Below are 22,410 nucleotides of genomic sequence, written 5' to 3' on the forward strand. Positions count from 1 at the left end.
ACCTGCTAAATATAGATTAAAAAAATACCAACACACATTATAGTTATATAGAATAGAGACAAACTGCCTGGTCAAAAAAAAAAGTCACCACCTGAATTTAACTACGCAAATAGGTGAGAGCCTCCCATTGGAAAAATTACTGCATGGAAGATTATTTTTTAGGCTGGCAACAAGTTATTTAACCATAACTGATGCAGTGAGTAGCTTCTCATTTCTTAAACAGACATTTTGGAAGACACAAGATGTTAATCTGTTTCTGAAGGGTCAAATTATTGGGCAATGGAAGAAGGTCATGTGGTCTGATGAGTCCAGAAATGATGCCACAGCAAATGTGTCGAATATAGTGTAACACTGTAACAGCATAAGGAGGAAGAGGTCAGGGAGAATCCTCCAGTTCAGGAGTGGGGCTCCACAGAACATTCCGAGGTTTCTTTATCACTGCTCACAACATAATCAGATGCAGTTTAGAAGAATCTGTCCTGGATGCTGCCATCCGAAGATGTTACACTGCTACACCCAAAGACCTATAAAGAGGATTCCAGTGACAATAAGTAGTAATTAGTTGTGAGCATTTGCACTGACAGGACCTCCAAAGGAAGGCGAGTTGACGTCACTGAACCACTACCCAGGTTAGCTCAGATGTGTATAGAAATGCTTTGTGGAAACAGTTTTTCTCAATATTTTAAGACATAATATTTACATAGTGACTCCAGTTCTGATGAATGTTTCTTAACATCCTAATTGATGTGGGTTAATCTAATCCACAGTTCAGATGCCTTTCTTTGTCCAGTTTACATGTTCTTCACATGTCTGCATGGGTTTTCTCTGGGTTACTGCAGCTTCCTCCCGCTGTCCTAAGACAAACAGTGTAAAATATGCACCCCCTTGGATGTTTTATCCTTTTATTGACATTATTAATCATTCTGGTCAATAAAAGTTGGTGACTTTCCAAAAAAAATTCTGAAATATAATAGATCTTAACATAATCAATGTTAAGATCTATTTTCACCAGCAGATGGATAATACTTCTGCCCATCTTATCCTTGATAAATTGATAAATAGGCTGAAAACTAGTCTCGTAATAGCAATACATACAGTAAAACAGGATGACATGTATACTGCCTTTCAACATGACAGTCTGCCAAATAAATTACATATTTTAAGAAGAATCATTATAAAAATCAAGGATCTGATGGTTAAACCTAACACTGTATGTTCATAATTATGTACATATTTAATCAAGCTGATTTATGACGTGTATTGGAAGTATTAACAGACCGAGCTCAAACCACTGGTTCTGTCTATGACTTGCAGTATGTGAGTAGATTTGGCTTGTTTAAAACAGATCACTGTCACAGCACAACAGGCTGAAACACACCTTTTATGTTTATTGTAATGACAGTATTTCGCACTGCGGTGCGCTGAGACACAGGTCAGGGACAAGTACATGTAAACTTGGTTCCACACTGCTTCTAGCTCTTTACCCTCCTTCAATAAGCTCAGTATCACTGAACAGACCATTATCACATGACTCTACACAATCATTTTACCCTCAGCAAAGAAAAGTCAAAGTTGGACTAAAAAATCAAGGACCATCTGTGTACAATTGCATAACGTTCACATTTATTTGGTTTCAAGACCTAACACATTCTAAACATGCTTTTAACACATAATAGATCACATTCTTCACAGGTAGTTAAAGTAACAAGAGCAGACGAGATTTCTGAAGAGAAAAACATGAAGGCGTTTTAATTGTCTGATCACAAGCGATGATTGCGTGTAAATCTAGTTCTTCCCTGAGATATGTCAAAATCTTTCCACTCACTCTCTCTCCTCATCTTGTGCTGCTGTACAACAGTGTTACAGCACCAGGGTTGGACAATCTGGCCCCTTATAGGGAATTAGTGAGCGACTCCTGCATTACTGGATGATGGTTCTAGCTGAACAACTCCTTTTTCAACTGAGTTCAGATGCTGTAATCTAGTTGTTTATACTTAAGCTTATAGTGTTAGTCGACCTGCTCCTCCAGGACTCCTTCAGATGACATCATCTGAACTGAAAAACACCTGACTGCATCATCTGTAGGAGTTTTTCAGCTACATAGAGAAGGTAGAGGAAAGGCTAAAACCATGAATATACTCCTTTAAACTCAACTTTAGAGATGATTACATTTTTAAATTAACTACAGAGATCCCTGAAATATTATAACCAGATCATACCTATGGTGTGGCAGGTCAAAGTTCAACAACTATGAACTGAGTAACTATGTCTGCAGGATCTACTCCATGTTTCTGCCTCATGGTTCCAAATAATTTGTTGCTGTGGAATCTTTGTGCTCAGATCTCTGCAATGAAGTTACATCAAGTAACTTCCCATCACAAGTGATGGGAACCCTTTCAAGACGGGAGCTCCTATGTGACTAAATGTGACTTTAAAGGCGGGACCAATAGGTGTCACTGATATTCCACATCCAAAAATGAGGTCTGCGTTTCAAAAGCCCAGTGTATCCAAGCCCAGTGAGAAACACTGCAGCAGTGCGACTGTAGCCACGTGCCACAGCATCAGGGTCACACGAGCAAGTGAAAACATGTAAACATAAGGAGATGTCACTTTGACCACAATTACATTCTTCAGCCGATAATCAATCACAAGCAGCATTGACAGAGTCAGATATGAACTCCATGTTACCTTGAACCATCCTGCAAGTGCACAACAATTATGAGCACAATGGATAAAAACAACACACGCTGGCGTATCATGAGGTGGTAAATACAGGGTACACAGCAAACATGCATTCGCAGGATAACAGGACATATTCTGATAAGGTCAACACAGGAAAATAAAGCACTGGTTAACTGCAGCAAGACATTCTTTCATCTTTGGTAGTGGCTTCACAGTAACGGCTGAAATGAAATAAAAGAAACACTCGTTTAAAATAAAACTAATACAAAAAACAAAGCGACTGAGGAAGCTCGCTGTGTGACAAGCTTCTCCGTCAGGTTGGAAGGAATAGAAGCTGCTCAGGGGAGTCTGTGGAGTATGAGACCCAAAAAAAATTAAATCTGAGGTCACAGAATGAAATAAGAGACACAAAGTAACAGGACATTGGTGCAATGAAACCAATAAATAAGACAAAAAAATCACCTATATGAAAGTAACATGATGACAAATAAAGAGGTAGTTTCAATACAGAAATTGCTAATGACACATCCCTTGTCTGCAAAAACACAAGTACAGAAAATTAAAAGAAAGCAAAAACATTTTGTTGCATATATGTATCAAAACATTACAGGAAGAGTCAGAGCAGTGGCAGTAAGGTAGCTGTGGTGAGGTTTTGTTTTTAAGGTGGTTAGCCTACGCCTGTATTGATATTATTTGCTGATACGAGAAAAAAAAAAAATCCTCCTTCAGATCTTCTTCCACTGTCTGATCTTAGCAGTCTGTGATGTGCATTCCTGGAGTTACTCTGAGATGAAACGACTCGGTTGTCGGCCACCCTGAACCTTTCTGGGCTACAGTTAGCTGCATCGCGCTACAGCAGACTGTCTCTGTACAGACAGGTAGGATTGTTAAACATCAGTGCAAAATAGCAGCTCTAGAGAAAAACAAAAAGCCCTTGCTCTTTACATTCTGACAGCAAAACGTGACGGCTTATTTAAATATATTTGAAATATCTGTCATCAAACTCCATCGTAGTGGTGTCTCAGCAGTGGTAAAGCTTTCAAGGGGAGGATTCCTTTAGTCTGGCACATCACCTCACTCAGGCTTCTGTTACATACAAAGTAAATATCTATCCCTGAGATCTAGTGGTTTAAAGAGCCAGTTCTATAAAATTACAATCAAATTACACGTGGAGTCTCACCTTGTTTCATCTGACCAGGTTTTACATCTACACTTTTTGGCACAGAAGCGTCCACTCAGAATTAAGTGGAGGCGTCTGTAGAATTAAGGGAGAAACTACTTCAGTATGGATTCTGTAATTTTAATGAAATGACTTTTAACCTCTGAAGCCTGTGTGATGAATGATGTACATTTTACACTATAGGGACACTGTACTGTCCTCATACCCAATGTCAGCTGCTCTGAGGAGGGTGGCAGAAAAGGAGTGTTATTTGATTCAATTTCAGAGGCAACAGTGGCTCCAAACATCACATCTGCGTTGTAAAATTATTTAAGGAATATATAATGTCAGCTCTGTCCATATAAATGGGGCTGAAGTCGCCCGACTAATACTTGTTTCATAAACAACGGCGGACAGGAATGAGTTCATTTGATAAGGGTTGTCTTCAGTCCCACAAAACCGCATGAAAAAAAACAAAAAACCCAAAACATTCACAATAATTACAAAGGTACATGAAAATGTAGAAAAATCAAAGGATGAAAAGAGGATAAGTGAGGAACACTGCGTTGGACTGGTGGTAGTCTTGTTAAGGCTGCACACGAGAGAGGGAAGCCGCAACATTCTAAGAATGCCACTGCCTCTCACTCCATCACCAATGCCAAGAGAAAAATCCACCCTGTGTGCCTCGCTTTCAAACTACATCCACTTTCACTGAATGAAGGGGGGTGGGGACCTTGAGGGAAATAAAGTGGAAAAGAAAAACACATTTTCTACAAAGGACCTACAATGTCCTAGAACCTATGTCTACTAATACTACAAGTACATCAGCATGGTCACTGAGGAGCTCCTGAATTCAATACATAACACTCACTTTACCCTGTTTAGATCCAGATCGGCAGGGACCTGGGAGAGAGGAACACACTGGGTGGGCAGTGGGCACGGGTCAGGGGACAAGGTCTCTGAACCTCACCGTCGTGTGCAAAAAAAGAGAGAGTTGTTGCGAGGACTGCATTTTGTCGGCATTTCAAAATTGTTCGTACATTGTGAAACAGATAAAAACTTGAGTCCAAGAAGACACATCGAGCGGTTTGAAATGATCATCTCATACTTCAAAAATAAATACCATTTTCTATGGCTTTTTTTTAAACAATGTGCATATCTGCTACAGAAGATATGCAAGCCAGAGGTAAGTCACCTAAATTCTCTAAATGTAGCCTAGATTCACTGAGACAAGGCCCAAATAAGTCACTTCATCAAACACATTGCATTTGTTGGTTTTTGGACCAACCTTAACTACAGTGAAACCTTGATGACTAAATCTGAACCTGAAGACCTGCCGTCTGGACTTTCTAATGCGCCTTTCATGTAAGCCAGGTCTGACTTGAACTGTAACCAGACTTAGGTCTGTGCAAAACTTTGATTGGACCTGGCAAGACCTGAAAACAGTTCAAGTTCCTCGAAAACTGGTCAACAGGACTTCTTAATGGATCAACTGGTTTTCAATGTGGGGTTTAATCAGCTGGATGCTGCATAAGTTAACAGAAGCGAGTGCTCTGCAGCGGGTTCAGATGAACTGGAGGTTAACACTTGAACCGAGCAGAGCGATGTGTCGACAAGAACAGTTTCAGTAAGTCCCTGGCACTTAAGGCATCAGAGCCCTAAAACCTAACTGTCTGAAGAGAAGCAGAGGGAAGAGCAAAGACGGGGAGTCACGTCTGCTCTATGCATAAAAGTGTGCCCAAGAATGTGCACGTTTAGCAGCATTTAGAATGAAATCTGGCGACATACACGTCTGTCCAGCAGAGGGTTCTCCCCTATGACACAGACTGATTCATTTCTTATCCGGATCCTTCACTGATAAGAAATCTTTTCTGTGGAGCTGTCAGCTCCCTACCCATTAATGGGCGTCTGAAAAAAAGCATTGCATAACACTTTGGTCAAAAAAGAAAAACAATAAAACTAATAAAGCAAACCTAGCTATGCTTCCCTTCCCTTTGCAATTAAGCCTTACATCCCCCAGTCAATGATTGTAAAAAATACCCGTATGCTCCTCCATCAACGATGATCCGACAAATCCAACGACTTAACTCATGGAATGTTCAACTGACAAAACTGCCTCCCATAAGCAGGATGTCTGAGAGTCCATGCACAGATAAAGCTGCTAATTCATTCATTTTGCAATTTCAGTGTAACAAAACACTGTTTTTCAGTGTGTTGCTTCTTTAAACATTCAATCTCTTACTGAGGTGCTAAAGCAACACAGGGATTTGGTTTTAGACTGGGCAGCTGTTCATTTAACAGCAAGAAAAGGTACCTGACAATAGCAATAGCATCTTCCTGAGGTAGTCTCAAACACACACAGTTATGTGTCTATCTGCCCTCGCTGAATAAAATAAACTCTTTTAAAGTCTAGCTCTAACAATGGCACCACTGACACATTGAGAAAACTGGATACACACTTGTAAACTCCAAAGACCAATGCATCTATGAGCATTTGTTTTGTACAGAAGCATGTGCACAGTGTAAATCAGCATACATTCAGCTCTGTCGTGTAATAAATATATAAAGAAAAAAAGGTACAAAAAAACAAACTAGCTGCTTGTCACATTCATAAGAGGGGGGACCAATTCCTCGACTTGCAGGGTCGCGCGGCGGGGGTCTAGTTTCCGCCAGAGGTGGTGATGCAGGGTGACAGGCCGGTCCTGTAGCTGGTCAGGCTGGATTTGCAGGAGTGCAAGACAGCTTTGAACAAAAGGGGGAGCTGCTCCAGAGGGACATTCACCAGCTTTCCTGCAAACAGCGAAACATATAGTAAACACAGGTGATAAAAAACTGAGCTCAGTCCAGTTTCTACTGACATACTGGGAATTCATGAATAAATCTGATAACGGCTGATAAAATCCCCTTCATTCATCGAATCATATCATGCTCTGCTGCTTTCACATTCCCTTACCAGTAGTCCAGTTTCTAAGGAGCTATTTTCATTCTACTTTGCCATTCTTGTTTCTTCATGTTAAATTACTGACAATAAAGTTGATGCAGATATTTCAAATTAAGAGTCAACCAGGACAATGGGGGATCACGCTATTAAAGCTGCCAGAATGTTTCTGCCAACGATGAATGAAACAGCGTTCACAACCTAACACCCTGAACATAAACAAAGTAGATGCAAATGGAGTTATGTGGTGAGCCGCAACGGTGGTTCATTGTGTTATAGTTGTACAAAAATGTTTCCATCACTGGACAATGGCTGAGTCGAACCTCCACTGGTCGAGCTATTTTACTGGCTACGTAACCTGGCAGCTAGTTAGTATGTGAAACAAAATCCGTTTCTGAAGTTACCAACACTTTCATCATATTGAAGGAAAAAGAAGAATTGTCACATAACACGTACTAACCACCGTACTGTACAGTACTTAAAGGCCCTACCTGCGATGCAGCGGATCTCTGGCAGACACATCATGATCTCAGGGAAGCGCTTGGGCTGGTGCGGGTACTTATACTCTGTGTAGTCCTGACACACGTACCAATAGCGCTTGTTCAGCTGCTCAAGCTGGGAGATGTTGGACAGTCCTCTGATATCTGAATCACACACGAGCAATAGAGAGTCACATGGGGATACAGCAGACAGAAAAGCTTGGCTTCAGTAATCATAAAGCGCTGCTGTTACCTTGGTTGAGGAAGTTGATGGCTTTCATACAGGCATACTCTTCATTGCTGATCTTCAATTGGTGGAACTTACGAAACAGATATATCAGCCTCTCCATGACTTCCATCCCATCCTCACTGAAGCTGAGGAATTAGATACAATGCATTATCAATAATGCATCAAGCGTATTTTTCAGGGCTAGACTTAAGATCATTTTATATTAAAAACATACATTTTAGATTACTGTCTGCATGTTCTCATTAAACTCCACTGTGATGAAACTGAGAGGCACATCATTAAAAACTGTAAAATTCCCTAACTCTGTTATCTTCTACACCTCAATGAACACGGCAAATATTAGGGAGGGAACATGTCAGATCTACTGAAGGTGCTTAACAAACTTCTCACTGATCCCACTGCTTTTTCAAAGGCGCAAGACCCACAAAGTTTAATTCCATTCATCAAATGATAGTTCCCTGTCTTTCTGGCTGTTATAGCTCTAATCTCTCACATAAACTTTAGTGCTGCCACTGTTAACTACTGGCAATCTAACAAAAGTTGCAGAACTACAAGGCACATTAGGAGAATGTGTATTATGAGGTCAAATTACTCTGGTCTGAATACAGAGAACCATCCACACATTTAACCTAGCATGGGACATGCATGCATTTCACATGCCAGACAGTGCTAGCCACAGCTCTGTCTTGAGGAGTCCTCCCGTTCATGGACCGCTTCACTGGCATTTATCCAAAAACAACAGCTTCTTTGCTGTGATAGGGAAAAATACATCAAACCTTTTAGAGATACTGAACTCACAGAGTGGAACGTCTCGCCTTTGTACAAGACTGTTGTTGCAAAATGGAACATTTAATTCCTCATAGGCACCTTGCTTCTTAGTGAAATATTGAATTAGAGGCGCCCACGCAGGATAAATTTAGTACTTAGTTTCTTGTGTATGTTAATGGCTCCACAAAAGAGAGGTAGGAGGCGATATGAGTCACTGTAGCCGAGATATTACCAACACATATGAATGAGGATATTTTCTTCAGTCATTCCTCTGTATAAATCAGAAGTCAAACATAACTAGTCATTGCTAACATTGATGGACAGCTAGTGAACCGCTGACTTAAAGCAGTGAAACTTACCACATACTTACATATTTTCCAAAATAAACCATCATCATATCCAAGTTGCAGTGAACTTGTGTAGGGAAACCACCAATTGCAGCTCAGACTAAACTTTCTAATATTTCTGCCACTTACCCTTGCAGCTCATCGTCAGACGGCGTGTACTTGGCTGTGACGTCAGCCAGGTCTCCGAAGATCTGGGCGCTGTAGATGGTGAGGCAGGAGAGCAGGATGAGCTCTTGCCAGGTGGAGCTGAGCAGGCAGGTGTAGTCTTCTATGGAGAGCTCGCAGAAGAATGGTAGCTTCTTGATCCAGGAGATTTGACGGAAGAGCAGCTCATCCGCCAGGCGACAGAGCAGGGCAAACAGCTCCACCTGGGTCACTTTGTACCTGGCATGCACAAAAACAATGAAGGATGAGTGGAAGAATACAGAATGTATGACATGAAATCTTTGTTGTTGTATACAACCAGATCTGTTGTATTCACTGAAAATCACCAATAACATGAAAGGAACTATTTAATGCTAAAGTGACCGTGACCATGCCCATGCTTTAATGCATTGCACTGATACTCTGAGATTGAAAAATACATGCATTTGGAAAACAAGCAGGACAGGCTTGAGGACTAGGATTGAGCACCCCATGCTATCATCTAATCATTAAAGAACTAGAAGCATATTACATACTGGGAAATCACTTTTATACATATTCCAAAGTGTGACAGTGGAGGCCAAACCTAGAATTTCATAAGTTGGAGAGAAATCCACACAGTGTGAACTTGTAATGTGTTCTGGATGTACTGTCTCACCCATCTTCTATGAGCATAGGTGTAGTCAGAGGTGCCAGATCTTCAGCAGCCACCAGCTGTACCACCAGTGGGTGGGACTGTGGGTAGAGGCTACGGGGCTGAGGAGCCAGCAGGCCAGACTGGGCTGCGTAGCTGAACAGGTGAGGCAGGAGCTGGTAGTGTGTGGACATGGAGGTGTTGATGTACTGGTCCCTGAGGGCTGCCGTGTAGCCATTCATCTCCACAGAGCGACTAGATGCACACAGACAGCAAAGGTTACACACACGTCACCATATGAGGTCATTTTTAGTCTCGCATTTAGACAAACACGTGTTTACCATCTTACAGATATAGTCAGATAAAGATAAAGTGATTGATGTGTTTGATACGTGTCTTCAGGAAGAACAAGGCTCTCTGCTTCCTGTGCCTGCACTATGCTAGTTTTCCTTTAACCTCTACTCTCTATCCAGGACAGAGTGCTGCAGCTCCATTCTCCTCCTGATTAAAATTTTGGTAATTCTTCAAGAAACTTGTAGACAAAACTTTATTTTATGCCCACATACCAACACCTACGCTGCCCAGGCATTGTGTTTTTGTTGTTCATTTTGGCTCAGATTTAATTAGATAAAACAAGGATTCCTCTGAATAGCTGCCATGCTGCTGCGATAAACCTAATGTTTATACAAAAAGAGACTAAAATAAATACCATCATACGAGTAACCTAGACAATATTTGTCCTTGATGAGAGCAGATAGACAATGCGCTTGTCTCCATAGCTAGAACAGCAGATAATGCTGCAAGTTCTTTGTTTTTGCGATGATCACCAAGCCTGAGGAGCTGCATATTCATGCATTCTTTGGCTGATGAATAACTTAACTCAAGTCTTGGCGAAATGGGAATGAGGTGTTAGACTGTCACGGCCGGCTCATTATCTCAATGATGGGCCGAGTGCTGGCGCTATGCGGCTGAGTGGATGAGATGAACAACTCACTTGGATGACAGAGTGGAGGCGGGTGACGGCTGGTTGCCCTCTGAGGCTCCGTTGCTGGGAGAGCTGTGGTCGCTGTCACCGTTGTTGCCCCAGGTGTGCTCTGGGGCATCCTCCTTGAACTCCTGCCCTGACATGATTCGCTCGATCTCTTCCTCTGTTATCTAAAAACACAGAAACACACACACACACACACACACAAACAGGGGTTGGATTCTTTTCTGGAGCTTACGGCACCAAAATGTGTTTCAGTTCATTTGGTTAGTGCTGACTAGCGCGGTGCTGCTTTTCACTAAAATGCTTAAGAGCAAGGACGCAATCACACAATTGAAACAGGGGGCTGGAGAAATAAATAAAGGAGGCAAACAGGTATGTGTCTGTGTGTATTTGACTGACACATACTCACACAGCCAAAATAATAACATTCTTGCAGGTCCGTGCAGTGAGAAAACACAGACAAAAGCCGTTCTGAAAGGCATTAGCATGCCTGAAAATGTGGCGTCTCATATCTGTGGCCGGGGTCAGTTCACTTTCATTCCTATCAATTCAGCACATATAGTGAAACAGCAATTCATTCCATATTAATGACAGAGAGGTCCTCCTTTAATTAGGGTTTAGAAATAAAGACACCTTTTAATGGAAGCTCGCTTTTCTTTTTTGTTGACTTGTTGAATTGATCTGGAAGAAATTGACCACATCCCTTTCCCTGAATAGTGGTTTAGTGGTAATTTAGCCTCGTGCCACACATTTGTTTCGGATCCATGTGTTCTCTCACTAGTGTTAACAATGACACTGGCAAAGAATAAGAAATAATCACTGATTCTATAACAAGGTCAGGGCTCATCCTCATTAAACACTTCATGAGTATCGCTACGCCCCAAATCTTTAGTATTACAGCAATGTGTTATTTAAGTGAATGGTTTGTGCTGTGAATGCATTTACAATCAGCGAACTGACGATGGGGTCAAGCTGGGATAATATGTAGAGTAATAGAGTGGCTGTGAGCTGGGAGGGGGTCACAGAAGCAACACTTGAACATGAAGTCAGTGATTTACCTGAACAGGCCCGATGCTTTTGTTCCTCCCTCCTGGCATTCCATCCTCCCTGATTGCTGAACAACAAAGAGAAAGAATGAATCTGCATTCAGTTCATTAACAAAAAAAACAAAAAAAACTACTAAGACTAGTATCACAGCTCTACCTAGTGGCTGGAACTAATACACTGTTTTACAGAATTTATTTCTATGAGGTGTTTTTTCTCTTCAGTTCTAATTATAACTTTTTTTCTGTTTCTGTTGGCAGGCAGACATGTTTATTATTTCTGATCCATGGGAACAGAAAAAAAAAAAACTGGAGTTAAGTAAATGTATTTGATATGTCGAGATAAGCTTGATCTAAATATTTGAGACATTAATCATGTTAAATGAGACCATCCAGCTGGGGGAGCACTGAAAGGTCACTGGTGATTCCTGTCCACTAGAAGGCAGTGTATGCACATGGAACTAAATGTGCATGAGGACAAGTACAAAGATGCATTGGTAGAATGACAGGTGGTAAATAACTAAGCACATCTGCTTAGTATTTTCCTGGAGTTATTTCTACTTCGCTAAACTTCACAGGAAAAATGCACTGGCTAATTCTGCGGATCTTGCAGATGCTAATTCTAAACGCAAAATGTATTATATTTATTTTGAAAGTTTAACAGACCAATCAAACTTATATTATACATATTCATGTTACCAATAGCATCAAAATCCAAACTATGGTTTTCTTAGTGGAGTACTGTAGGTTCATTTAGAGCCTAAAAAAAAGGGGCAAGTCTTAACCCTTTAAAGATTGAATCAAGATGTTGTTGTTCTTGACCCCGTTCAGCCTCTGTACTACTGACTGAGGTATTTTAGGTCTTATAAATCCCAAGGTTAGAGTCAGTGTGGGAAGAATCACTCTTACTGTGTGACTCAACTGATTGGTAGACATATCCATTAGCTTAACCATACTGCCAAAGAATAAAAATAAAAAACCTAATATAAACTGTAGGCAGTGTGATAGTATTTCTATCAGTAGGACAGTTTTAATGATAATACAACCATCTACTAGGTAAGTACAGGCTGATATTGCTAATATTAAATATTTGTCCACAAAGGCAAAATAACATAGTTATGACTTGGAGCAACCGCCCACATTGTGTATCTAGACAGAAGTGGACAGAAAATACTTATTGTATTTTATTTATTGGTTTAGTTTATTTATACATGTTATAAAGAAAAACAGGGGAACAATAGTACCTGAGCCAAAGTGTGGTTCTACAAAGAGCTAAGCAGAGCTCCAACAACTGGTCACATTTCTGAGTAACTAAATAACTAACTAAATAATTAAACATTTAAGTTAGAGTCAAGCAAACAATTGCAATATTCTCTGGTTTTTGTTCTTCAACAAAAGAATGTGTTTTGCTTTTGTTTAAAATATGACGTAAACAGTATTTTACACTTTTAACACTGATAGTCATTTCTGGGATTTATACTGACAGTGCGGTTACTTAAAAAAAAAGCAGAATCTGAAGACATCACCATCTTTAATCATTTTTAAATCAATAGATTATTCGATTTATGTGCAAATTTGTGTAATGTTTAAGTCTTGTTTTATGGAGAAAGTTCCTGTTGATCTTAACTGTTGGTTCATACTCAAACCTGTGTCTACTCTTTACCTTTGCGGTTCATCCCCATCTGCAGACACTTGAGCAGGCGGCAGTACTGGCAGCGGTTGCGCTGTTTGCGCGACATCTCGCAGTTCTTGTCACGGCTGCAGCGGTACACGCGCTTGTTGCAGATGCTGCGCTTGAAGAAGCCCTTGCACCCCTCACAGGAGATGATGCCATAGTGCAGGCCTGTGGCGCGATCTCCACAGATAAGGCAAGTACGTTGGTCAGCTGGATCATCTGCAGAGGGAGAAAAGGAAGAGAGAAGGGAAGGATTTAAAAATTTAGCCTCCACTTCTTTGCACTAATTCATGCAGTCAGCTGAAAAAAAAAGAGTGGGTTCAAAAATCTCGCTGAAGGCATAAGTTTTTAATTGAGATCATGAGGGCCGTTGGGGCTTAAGTGTTTACCCAGGCACTGACTAATCCAAAGGATTCTTAAGCTCTAAATTTCATTTTGTGAAAGTGGAGGTGTAACAGGCTGCAGGATGGAGAGCCAGGGCGACTTGTGGATGTTTTATTCAGGATCTTTGACGAGGAGTAAGTTAAAACCACACGACTGATTTGCTTACAGTCTCTCCTCTTAACAACAGTGGGATAACATGAAGATTCCATGACTTTGTAGACATATAACCATTATTATTACATATTGGATCATGTTAAGGAGGCCAAAGTTGGAGGGAGAAGGGACTCAGGTCACAGACATAGTGCAGAACAGGAAGTCCTGAACAAGGAACATTAAAAATAGCAGTTGATGTTATGCTGATGTGGGTTTATAAGACAGACTGGCAGCTTGCTGACCATGAAAGACGAGGACGTTCAGATAGCGAGAAAAAAAAAATGTGCCTAAGTCTGGTGGTTTGAAATTACACGGGGACGCATAGCAGAGCATAAAGATGTGACGGAGCTGGGAGAGGATCAAAGGGAGATGGATCTTATTGTGGAACCGTCCTTCTGAAGCTGTTTAACTAATCACAAAGGTGCACTCAAACTGTAAAGACAGCAGTCTGGAAGCTGCAGAATTTCTTCTCTTAATCCCCCATCTACCTCCTGGCTACAAAATGCACATAATCAAACTTACTGATGAAGCTGGGAATTAAGTCACAGCAGATATTCTTTGCTGTCCACTGTGTTAAGCTTGATCTCTCTCTCTCTCTCTCTCACTCACACACACACACACGTTATGAGGCCCTCTACAACACAGCCTTTATGCAGCATACAGCTGGAGAGAGTACCCTCACTTTGCATCGCCTGACTAGTTGCAGTCACAAGGGACAGGTTTTTTTTTTATTCTGAGCACACGTAGGTTGGCCGTATAAACGTTAAAGTACTTCAATTTCAACATTTCCCCCTTTGTCACTTGAGTGAACTGTTAATACATAGCTTGCATTTGTCAAAGTTTTGGTACATGGCAACTCGTGTAACAATAAAATGATGTGAGCTCTTGACTCATTCTTCAATCCAGCTTTCTGTTGTCATGTCTGAGCAGCTGATGAAAGCCTCATGCAGGTGTGTGATCACAGGCTGAAGAGGAAATAGAACGGCCGGCTGCCAGCAGTCGTGAGCTGCTAAAGAAAGACCACAGGACAACTGCATAGCAGGTGTGAGCAGGTAAAAAAAAACCTTGGATGTGTGACTAATGTAAAACAATCTAAATGACATCCCATCATTCTTGTTTTACCTCCTGGTGAGCAATGACAAGAAAGTCTATTTTGTTCTATTCTGTTCAGAAAAGCTATACAGTGTACCCTCCTACAGGATTGTGTGGTTGTGAAGCCAGCAGTGAAGGCAGCAGACAAGTAGATTTCCTCAGAAGTGTAAAGCAGAGGACCTGAATGCATCGTAGCAGTAGGGCTTGCGCCTGGTCTTGGAGGGGGAACCACATTCCAAGCCTAAAACAATTATCAACTAACTCCTTCATCTGACTGACCGATGCTTATGTGAAGAGAAGTTATATAATAAAAGAACCAGAAGTGAAACATGTCAAGGCTGCAGTGAGGCAGAGAAAATCCTCCATTATCTTTGAAATCATCTATTAAAAATTAAAACTAAAGAACATACCCAACAAGAATGTAAAATGCTAAAACTCAAAAATAACGTTTTTTAAAATACAAATAATTTAAAAAATTTAAAATGTGTCATCAAATCTGCAAGAATTCAAACGACTCTTGAACCTGTTGAAGAGTCCAGCACAGCAAGCTAATACTGTGAACCTTGTGGGAGAGGACTAAGAGGAACCTGATATTGTGACTGTTGTCAGCAGTTCACCGAGTCACCCGTCGCTGATTAAAGGCCCAATGTTTTGACAATAAACAGGCCATAGTAACATAATCTTTAATATTCAAATGAGCAGGATTAAGCTATTGTCTGTGTATAATTTAAAGGGGCAGCTCATCAGAGGCATGTGACTGAGCTGAGAGCTAAGCCTCCCAGAGAGAGGGGGTTTTCATAGAGAGCTGCAGGGTTCATGTACTAAAGGTAATTAGAGGGAGGTAGAGGGGGGTGGGGGCGCTTGGCATAAAGCCTCTCCCAGATAATGAATGGTGAATAGAGGACATCTACAGCCCAGAGACAGATTACCATTTAAATAGTGTGAGGTTTAAGTTTGCAGCCTGCAGAGGATTGCTGGGGCAGCCATACTGTACAGAGACAATGCGGCGTCACACGGTGAGCCCATCCTGGGATTAGAATTTAACTGTTTGGATGATTAACTCTGTATGGTGCAGAGGTTAAGACAAGTCTGAGAGAAGAGAGAGTCCTTCCAGTCAGAGGAACACCCTTGCTGCACTGTTGACTCTTTTTGCTAATCATTTCTTAAAGAGCAGCATGACCTTAAAACTTTATAGAGATACAATGTCAGATATGTTTGCTTTAATTAATAACTGGTAAGGTTGGGTGGTCTGTGCAACTGTAGGCAATGCTATGACCTACTGACTCGTTTGAATCTGCAGATTTCATGATCAATAGGTCATTTGATGTCAAAATGTTACATTAAAATATTGGCTATTTACATAGTTATTCATTTTATATCTGATTTTAATAATAATGTGTTTGTTGGAACGTCACAATATCAATGATGAATAATATGTAACATCATTTGAGACAATAGCTGATAAATTGTTTCAGCTCTGCAATTAATGCAGTAACTAAATAAAAATAGATTATTTCACAGAAATCTAGCGGGAACCATTTGTTTCCATTTTTAGGTTTAGGTTTTTGTGAATTCTTATTTTCCTACATCTGATGCTCAGTAAAAATGCTAAAATGCCACTGGGTTCTCTCAGAAACAAGCAGTGTAATTGGGCAGTAAATCCTACTGTATGTAACGTGTTTCAGTTTCCATGCAGTTATTATATTATTACATTATCTCTTCTAAATTCATGATCAAATCAGAAACCACTGACAATTGAGACCATGATTGACTTTTGATGCAAATATGTGTAACCCTAAACAGATGGTTGTCCTAAATAGTTACACCACTTTCATTAATAGGCCAGATGTTTTACAGTTTTTAGTCACACTGATACATATGAGTTGAATCTACATGTAGGTGTTCATAGTTGCCAGTAGTAAAACAGTGCAGGTTTAATGCATCCTCTCACCCACAGATACAAACTATTATATTACTATAGAAATTCTTTGTATTAACTTTCAAGAGTCTCCTGGATGTCAAGTCTGTGTGACACAGATCACAGCATTATTAAGTGTCAGCTGAGGGGCAGTTCAGCACAGATTCAGCTAAAGCCTTAGTAAAGAGCTTTTTAGTCACTAGAGCTTTCTAATAAAACAGCGTGACGCCTTACTAGAGAAAGACCCAACAAACTGTTGTCCTTCTGACCACACTCCTCACAATGCAAAAGAGCTCTTTTGGCCCTTAACTTTCCTGTAGTGATCACCTTAACACTTACTGTAAGTTCAAAGCTTAAGACGAGAAATTATGAAGGTCTGTGGCATCATAAAATATTCGAAGATCAAATAAACGATGGTTTGGATCCTCAGCCCCTAAGCTGGCCATTTGCTCGGCTCATTCAAAGAACACATTAAAACCATATATTTCACTTGGCACCGCATGTGACAGGCCTGACTTCCTACAATGAGGAAAAACACAATGGCTCTTATTTGCTAAATCTATCACCCTGTCTTTCAAGTGCATGGCCACCATATAAACAGGCTGATTTACACCTTCCACACACTTGATCTCAGTGTGTCATGTCCTATCACTCTTGCTCCTCCCCCTCACCATCCCCCCTCCTTTAAATATTCTTAAGGATTTTACTTGATTTTAATGTTTGACCCTAAGTCTGGTAACATTTCCATAATGACGCAAACTCTTTGACGTATCGCAAATTTGAATTCAGTGCTGTGATAAATCAGGAATTCAGTGACTGCTAAATGTTACAATGGCATCGTGTACAAAGGTTCACTTGATCAGTATTTTGAAAAGACAGATTTTTAGGCTTGCATGGAGTGGTAGGTTTCGAGATGTTTGCCCATGAGATTTTTGTCTCCACGCAGATACAATATAAGCAGATGGAATTTCTCTTGTGGTTCTCATAGAATTGAAAAATGCCAGCTGCCAGTAACATCTCTTCTAAGAAACCAGTTTCTGGCTTGAAGGCACAGGCAAACAGGAATTTTAGTTGTCATATCTGATCCACTACAAATAAATACATAATAATTACTAGATGAGTTATTATAGCAGCCGACCTGTGGTCAGACTGTATTCAGAAATCAGGTCTTCTCAGACCTGCTGTTTTTTATTTCATCAGTTTAAGTGAGTATTTGATTAGGGGAGGAGGAAAAGTCATGTGATCTGCCAAATTCAAGATAAGTTAAAGAACACAGAATTTAAAGAACACAGAAACACAACAGAAGATTTCTGTATGTTTTGACATTATCTATGAAGCCAGAAGCAATTGCACCATATGATGATCTGTCTACTAGTTGCAAATTGTCAGAGTCTGAAAAAAATAACCTTAGTGATGTCATGCTTGATGACATCATCAGTGTGAGCTGAGCTTTTAAAGCCTGTGTTACTGTGGAACTGAATAGTGGCATTTCAAATATGTGGGTGTTCACCAGGCAGGAAGTCTACAAACAGATGCTACTGGTGAAATTACAGGGAATTCAGGGCTTTGGTGCACAACCGGAACAAAAAGTCAGCAACCTTTTTAAAATCGTAAAATCCGAACTTTAATGAAATGCAACACTAAAGTACACATTTAATCTTCATTCTTTTACCACTGTAGCTGCATCACACACATCTTTGCTTGTCCTACCTTGTAGCAAAGTAGCGATATATAAAGAATTTCTTAATTTTGATAACTGCATTTGGAGAACTGTTCCCACAATGAATTAAGAATTTCAAACAGGTCTGGAACATTTAGAAGTTTCAGTGCAATATTTATCGTGTACAAAAAGACTTTTGTTGGTGAAAGAAGTTATTAAAATAGATATGAATAGGTAATAAATCCCCCTGGGTGATGATAAAACATGACTTTGTCTTGAACTCCACCCTCTCTTTCTTTTTGTAGCTTGGGTGCTGGAACCCTGGTGCTCTCTGTCAACCCCATACATGCAGACACTCCCCCTCACCTCCCCCTTAAGGCCCATTAAAGGCTGCATTGTTTTGCAGGGGTCAGCCTGGGTTTCATTCCAAACTTTAACACAAACCAGGAAATGCAAGTCGAGCATTTTAAGCCTCGGTCAGTGGCAAAGACAAACAGGGCTCTTGTTTCCCACAGATAACTGAATGAGAAGTGCATCGTGTCGAGCTGTGAGGAATGATTGTTTCATATGGCTCAAAGGAAAATTGTGTAAAATTCATTTTTTAAGCTGTTAAAAGTTAAAGTTAGCAGTTTGTCTTTTTAATGCTCTGCTACGAGAATTCAAGGTGTCTGTCTTAAAGATGCCCAGGGTTCACCATCTATCTGAGTGTCAACATGCTGAGAATAGAGATGTATCGTGGCCAAATCTCCCTATTGTCCACAAACAGTGCAACAAAGGCTGATGTAAAGTGTCAGCAGCCTTTTGAGGACAACAAGGCCTGCTGATGAAGGGGTATTCTCTTCAGGTTTTGTCTCAGGCCTTCCATCACAATCGTTCCCAGCTGAGACAAGGACCAAGAAGCGGGGGTTGGAGGAATCTGCAGTATTTTTCCGCTGCAGGCAGCCACCCTGCCTCCCTCCTTCTCGTCTCTTTCTGCCTTTCTTCCTCATGTTCTTCTTCATATCTCTTCAACTGCTCTGAAACTTATCTCTCCTACCTGGGGGTGAAGGGGAGAATGACTTATCTACTCCCACTTCCCCAGCTACAACTATGACTACGACTGGTATGCACATGGACATACAGTTAACATATTTACAGAGGTTAAAGACATCAAAGATACTCTAGATTCTCAGATCCAGTATTCCTGGATCCCACACAGTGATGCTAATTGGTAAAATTGCGTCTATGCACTTGCAGATTGAGCTGATTCACGAGACAATGGTGGCCTGTTGACACTGATGTCTTGATAATATACACTGAGGCTTAAAGGCTGAATGAGTAGCATGGGGTAAACCTCACCAAAGATAGGTGACACATTAATGTTATGCTAATGCCAGCCCCATGCAATTCTACTTTGTTAAATAATGTGGGAAAAAAACCTTGACTGTAGGAGTCTGCACAACTGTCTCAGCTGTATCTTAAGTGGTCATTTAAATGCTTTTAATTAAGTGTAACATGTCACAGGTTGTATTAGTAATAAGGCGTGGTGTTGATGAACCAACATCTAAAAGCTTTTAGACCTTTAGTTTAATAGTTTTTAAATAGAACTGGTGCTATGCCAAAAATGCACAACTTTTATAGTTGCCATTATAAAAGTTGATGTATGACTGGCTTCCATACTTTTACATGTAGATGCATATAGACGTGAAAATGGTTTAAATAGGGTTTGTCTGTTTTTATTTCTGTGCTATAAATATTGTGTAATACATACTCTTTCTGTCACACGTACATTGAGGAGGAAAAACTTTATAGAAATAAGTCATGCGAGACAACCCTGTTTTAGCCTAGTTCCTTCTTTCATTTCTTCTACAGAACATTAAACATCTGCTTTGATGGAACTGGATTTTGGCCCCAAGCTACTGTGTTTTTTATGTGGTGTCTAAACAGCCAGCATATGCTGATATGAACCACGCAGTGAGTTTTATGGCCCAGGCTTTATGATAGAGACTCATACAAAAGTGCTGTTAATGAATGTTAAGTCTCCACTGTATTAACAGGTTAAGGGGGACTTCCCAGAGAGCAGCAGAAACTCCCACTGATATTTCCCACATGTGATAAACCAAAATAGAGTGAAATGTTCTCAATTAGATATGTGCAGCTTGTTTTGCATCAGTTCAGCTTTTCATAATAGCTCTCTAAAAGTAAACGAGAAGTAAATTCGATTTTAAGCATTGTGATGTTTATGTGTATATGCATGTTTGTGCTGGGGGGAAGGGCTCAGGGGCACATGAAATAACACACCCTTGAAAGACATAGATCTGCAACATGATAGACTTGAAGGTTTGGTTTTACAAGGCTGGGGCCAGGGAGATGTATATGTTTCAGTGAAATTAAGAAAAAGGAACATGCCCGACTAGAATGAGCAGCTTGTCATGGTCTATTTATAGGCAGCATTACAGAGTCATGGGAGTTCCTGACCACCCCCACAGTTACTATTGATCTTCACACTGCTTCTGTCCCCCTGCATCTACATCCACACAAACAGCCTCTCATACTCTATTTACCTCTAGTGCTTCATTTCCAAAGACTAGTTATTACAGCCTTTCTAAAATACAGAGCAACATCGGAACACAAGGTCTTCCTAAAGCTTTTACATGATGTGTTACATTACAGCAGCAGAAATGTGGCGTTAACCTTCCTTCAGCTGGAGCACAACCAACATGGCCACTGGCTGTGGGATTAACATGAGGGGGGAGGGGGCGAATACAGTAACATGGTTCCTCCACATGCTTCACCAGAGTCCTTAAAGAAAATATCTAATGAATGGCGTACTACCAGTTCCTCTGCTGTCTTTAAACTCGACAAGTATGGATTTTGTGTCACAGATTAGTAAATTAAGTAAAAACTGATTTGAGTGAACTGTACAATCAACAAACACAGCAAGATAAGCAGTACACAATACCACAGTGATTCACTTTACTCTGCCATAGGACCATGTCTTAAGAGCGAGGGAAAAAAAATTACATTCAATATCCTGGAATAAAAGGTGAAGGAGGGAGGGGGTTGTTTGGTGGATGGGTGGCTGGCACTGGGTAGGTTAGTTTATTCTAGCACTTCAGCTAATTCATGTAAAAAGCTAAATGAAGCAACAACAACAAAAAAAGACAAGCTAAAAGCAATCTGGGAAGAGCATCATCAGCAGGGTTCAAGGAAAGATCACCTGCATCTGAAAGAGTGCTCTCTGTGTAAAACTACACCAGTCAAAACACTATAAGAGGCTAAAACAAGAAAGAGGCAAAGAAAGTGGAAGAACAAATTAGCAATGTGTCAAAGTACTCTCTGCAAAGTGATAATCCATCATATCAATGCTGACTGTGGACAAACCTGCAGCCACATACCAAAGATTAATGCACGTGGATGCGCACTGTGCAATACCCTGACCATACTGAAATACGTCACTGCACAAACAAAAACAAAACACTTGAAGGCATAGATCGCAGTGAATGCTGTGGAAAGCTGCAATATGTCTCTGCTCATTAAGCCTGGCCAGAAAATCATTAACTATTCGCAGTACAAAGGGCTAATCCCATCACTTCTAAAAGCAGAGTAGCATTTGTTTACTCATACAGCAGACATCTACAACTACTCTACCTTTATTAAATTAGTTATTAGTAATTCCAAGGAAACGTTGAGTTATTTGTTAAATATCCCACAGAACAGCTTGGAGGTGAAGCTAATTTTGGTGGATTAACAACACAGAAACCAGCCTACAATGGTACAAAGCAAAAAATACAAAATCAGCACAGAGTAGCTGAAACAGATTGCCTAGCTCCTAACAGCACACACAGCGCTCCTTTACCATTCACAAATAAGAGTACAGCACATTCAAAGAAAGCCTCTGATAGCCTCCCTTACCTTCCCATGTATCCATTTCATGCTCCTCCCAGTCTGCCTGGACCCCATTCAAGCATGGATTGGGCTAAAGAAAAGCCACCAGGCCCGGTTGCCTCATGACTCGCGTTTCTTTCTCTGCTTCTCCTTTCCCAGCAACCTCTTTCCTCAACAGCCTGCCCCTCTCTGACCACAGACAGAGCTGTGCAGCACCCACTGGTCACTT

The 22,410-nt window shown here is 40.6% G+C and overlaps 1 protein-coding gene across 1 annotated transcript; it reads right to left on the reverse strand.

Annotated features, from left to right (window-relative positions):
* Window positions 1-1,609: 1,609 nt before the first annotated feature.
* On the reverse strand, window positions 1,610-22,257 carry nr6a1a (nuclear receptor subfamily 6, group A, member 1a). Its single transcript, XM_026342398.1, has 9 exons — window positions 22,209-22,257; window positions 13,096-13,326; window positions 11,448-11,503; window positions 10,396-10,556; window positions 9,426-9,656; window positions 8,753-9,007; window positions 7,512-7,633; window positions 7,271-7,423; window positions 1,610-6,631 (listed from the first exon to the last, which is right to left on the reverse strand). Exons 1-9 carry the CDS (start codon window positions 22,222-22,224, stop codon window positions 6,501-6,503), a joined length of 1,356 nt encoding a protein of 451 aa, XP_026198183.1. The 5' UTR covers window positions 22,225-22,257; the 3' UTR covers window positions 1,610-6,500.
* Between the last annotated feature and the right edge of the window lie 153 nt (window positions 22,258-22,410).

Source organism: Anabas testudineus, chromosome 9 (assembly GCF_900324465.2).
Source record: "Anabas testudineus chromosome 9, fAnaTes1.2, whole genome shotgun sequence".
NCBI classification, from domain to species: Eukaryota; Metazoa; Chordata; class Actinopteri; order Anabantiformes; family Anabantidae; genus Anabas; species Anabas testudineus.

What these genes read in the sequence shown, in the direction of transcription:
- nr6a1a (XM_026342398.1), bottom strand. An exon ending in AAAGCATCGGGCCTGTTCAG is followed by an intron (nt 10,557 to 11,447) that starts GTAAATCACTGA and finishes CTGTGTTTTTAG; the next exon opens with ATAACAGAGGAAGAGATCGA. An exon ending in GCCTCCACTCTGTCATCCAA is followed by an intron (nt 9,657 to 10,395) that starts GTGAGTTGTTCA and finishes GTGTGCATCTAG; the next exon opens with TCGCTCTGTGGAGATGAATG.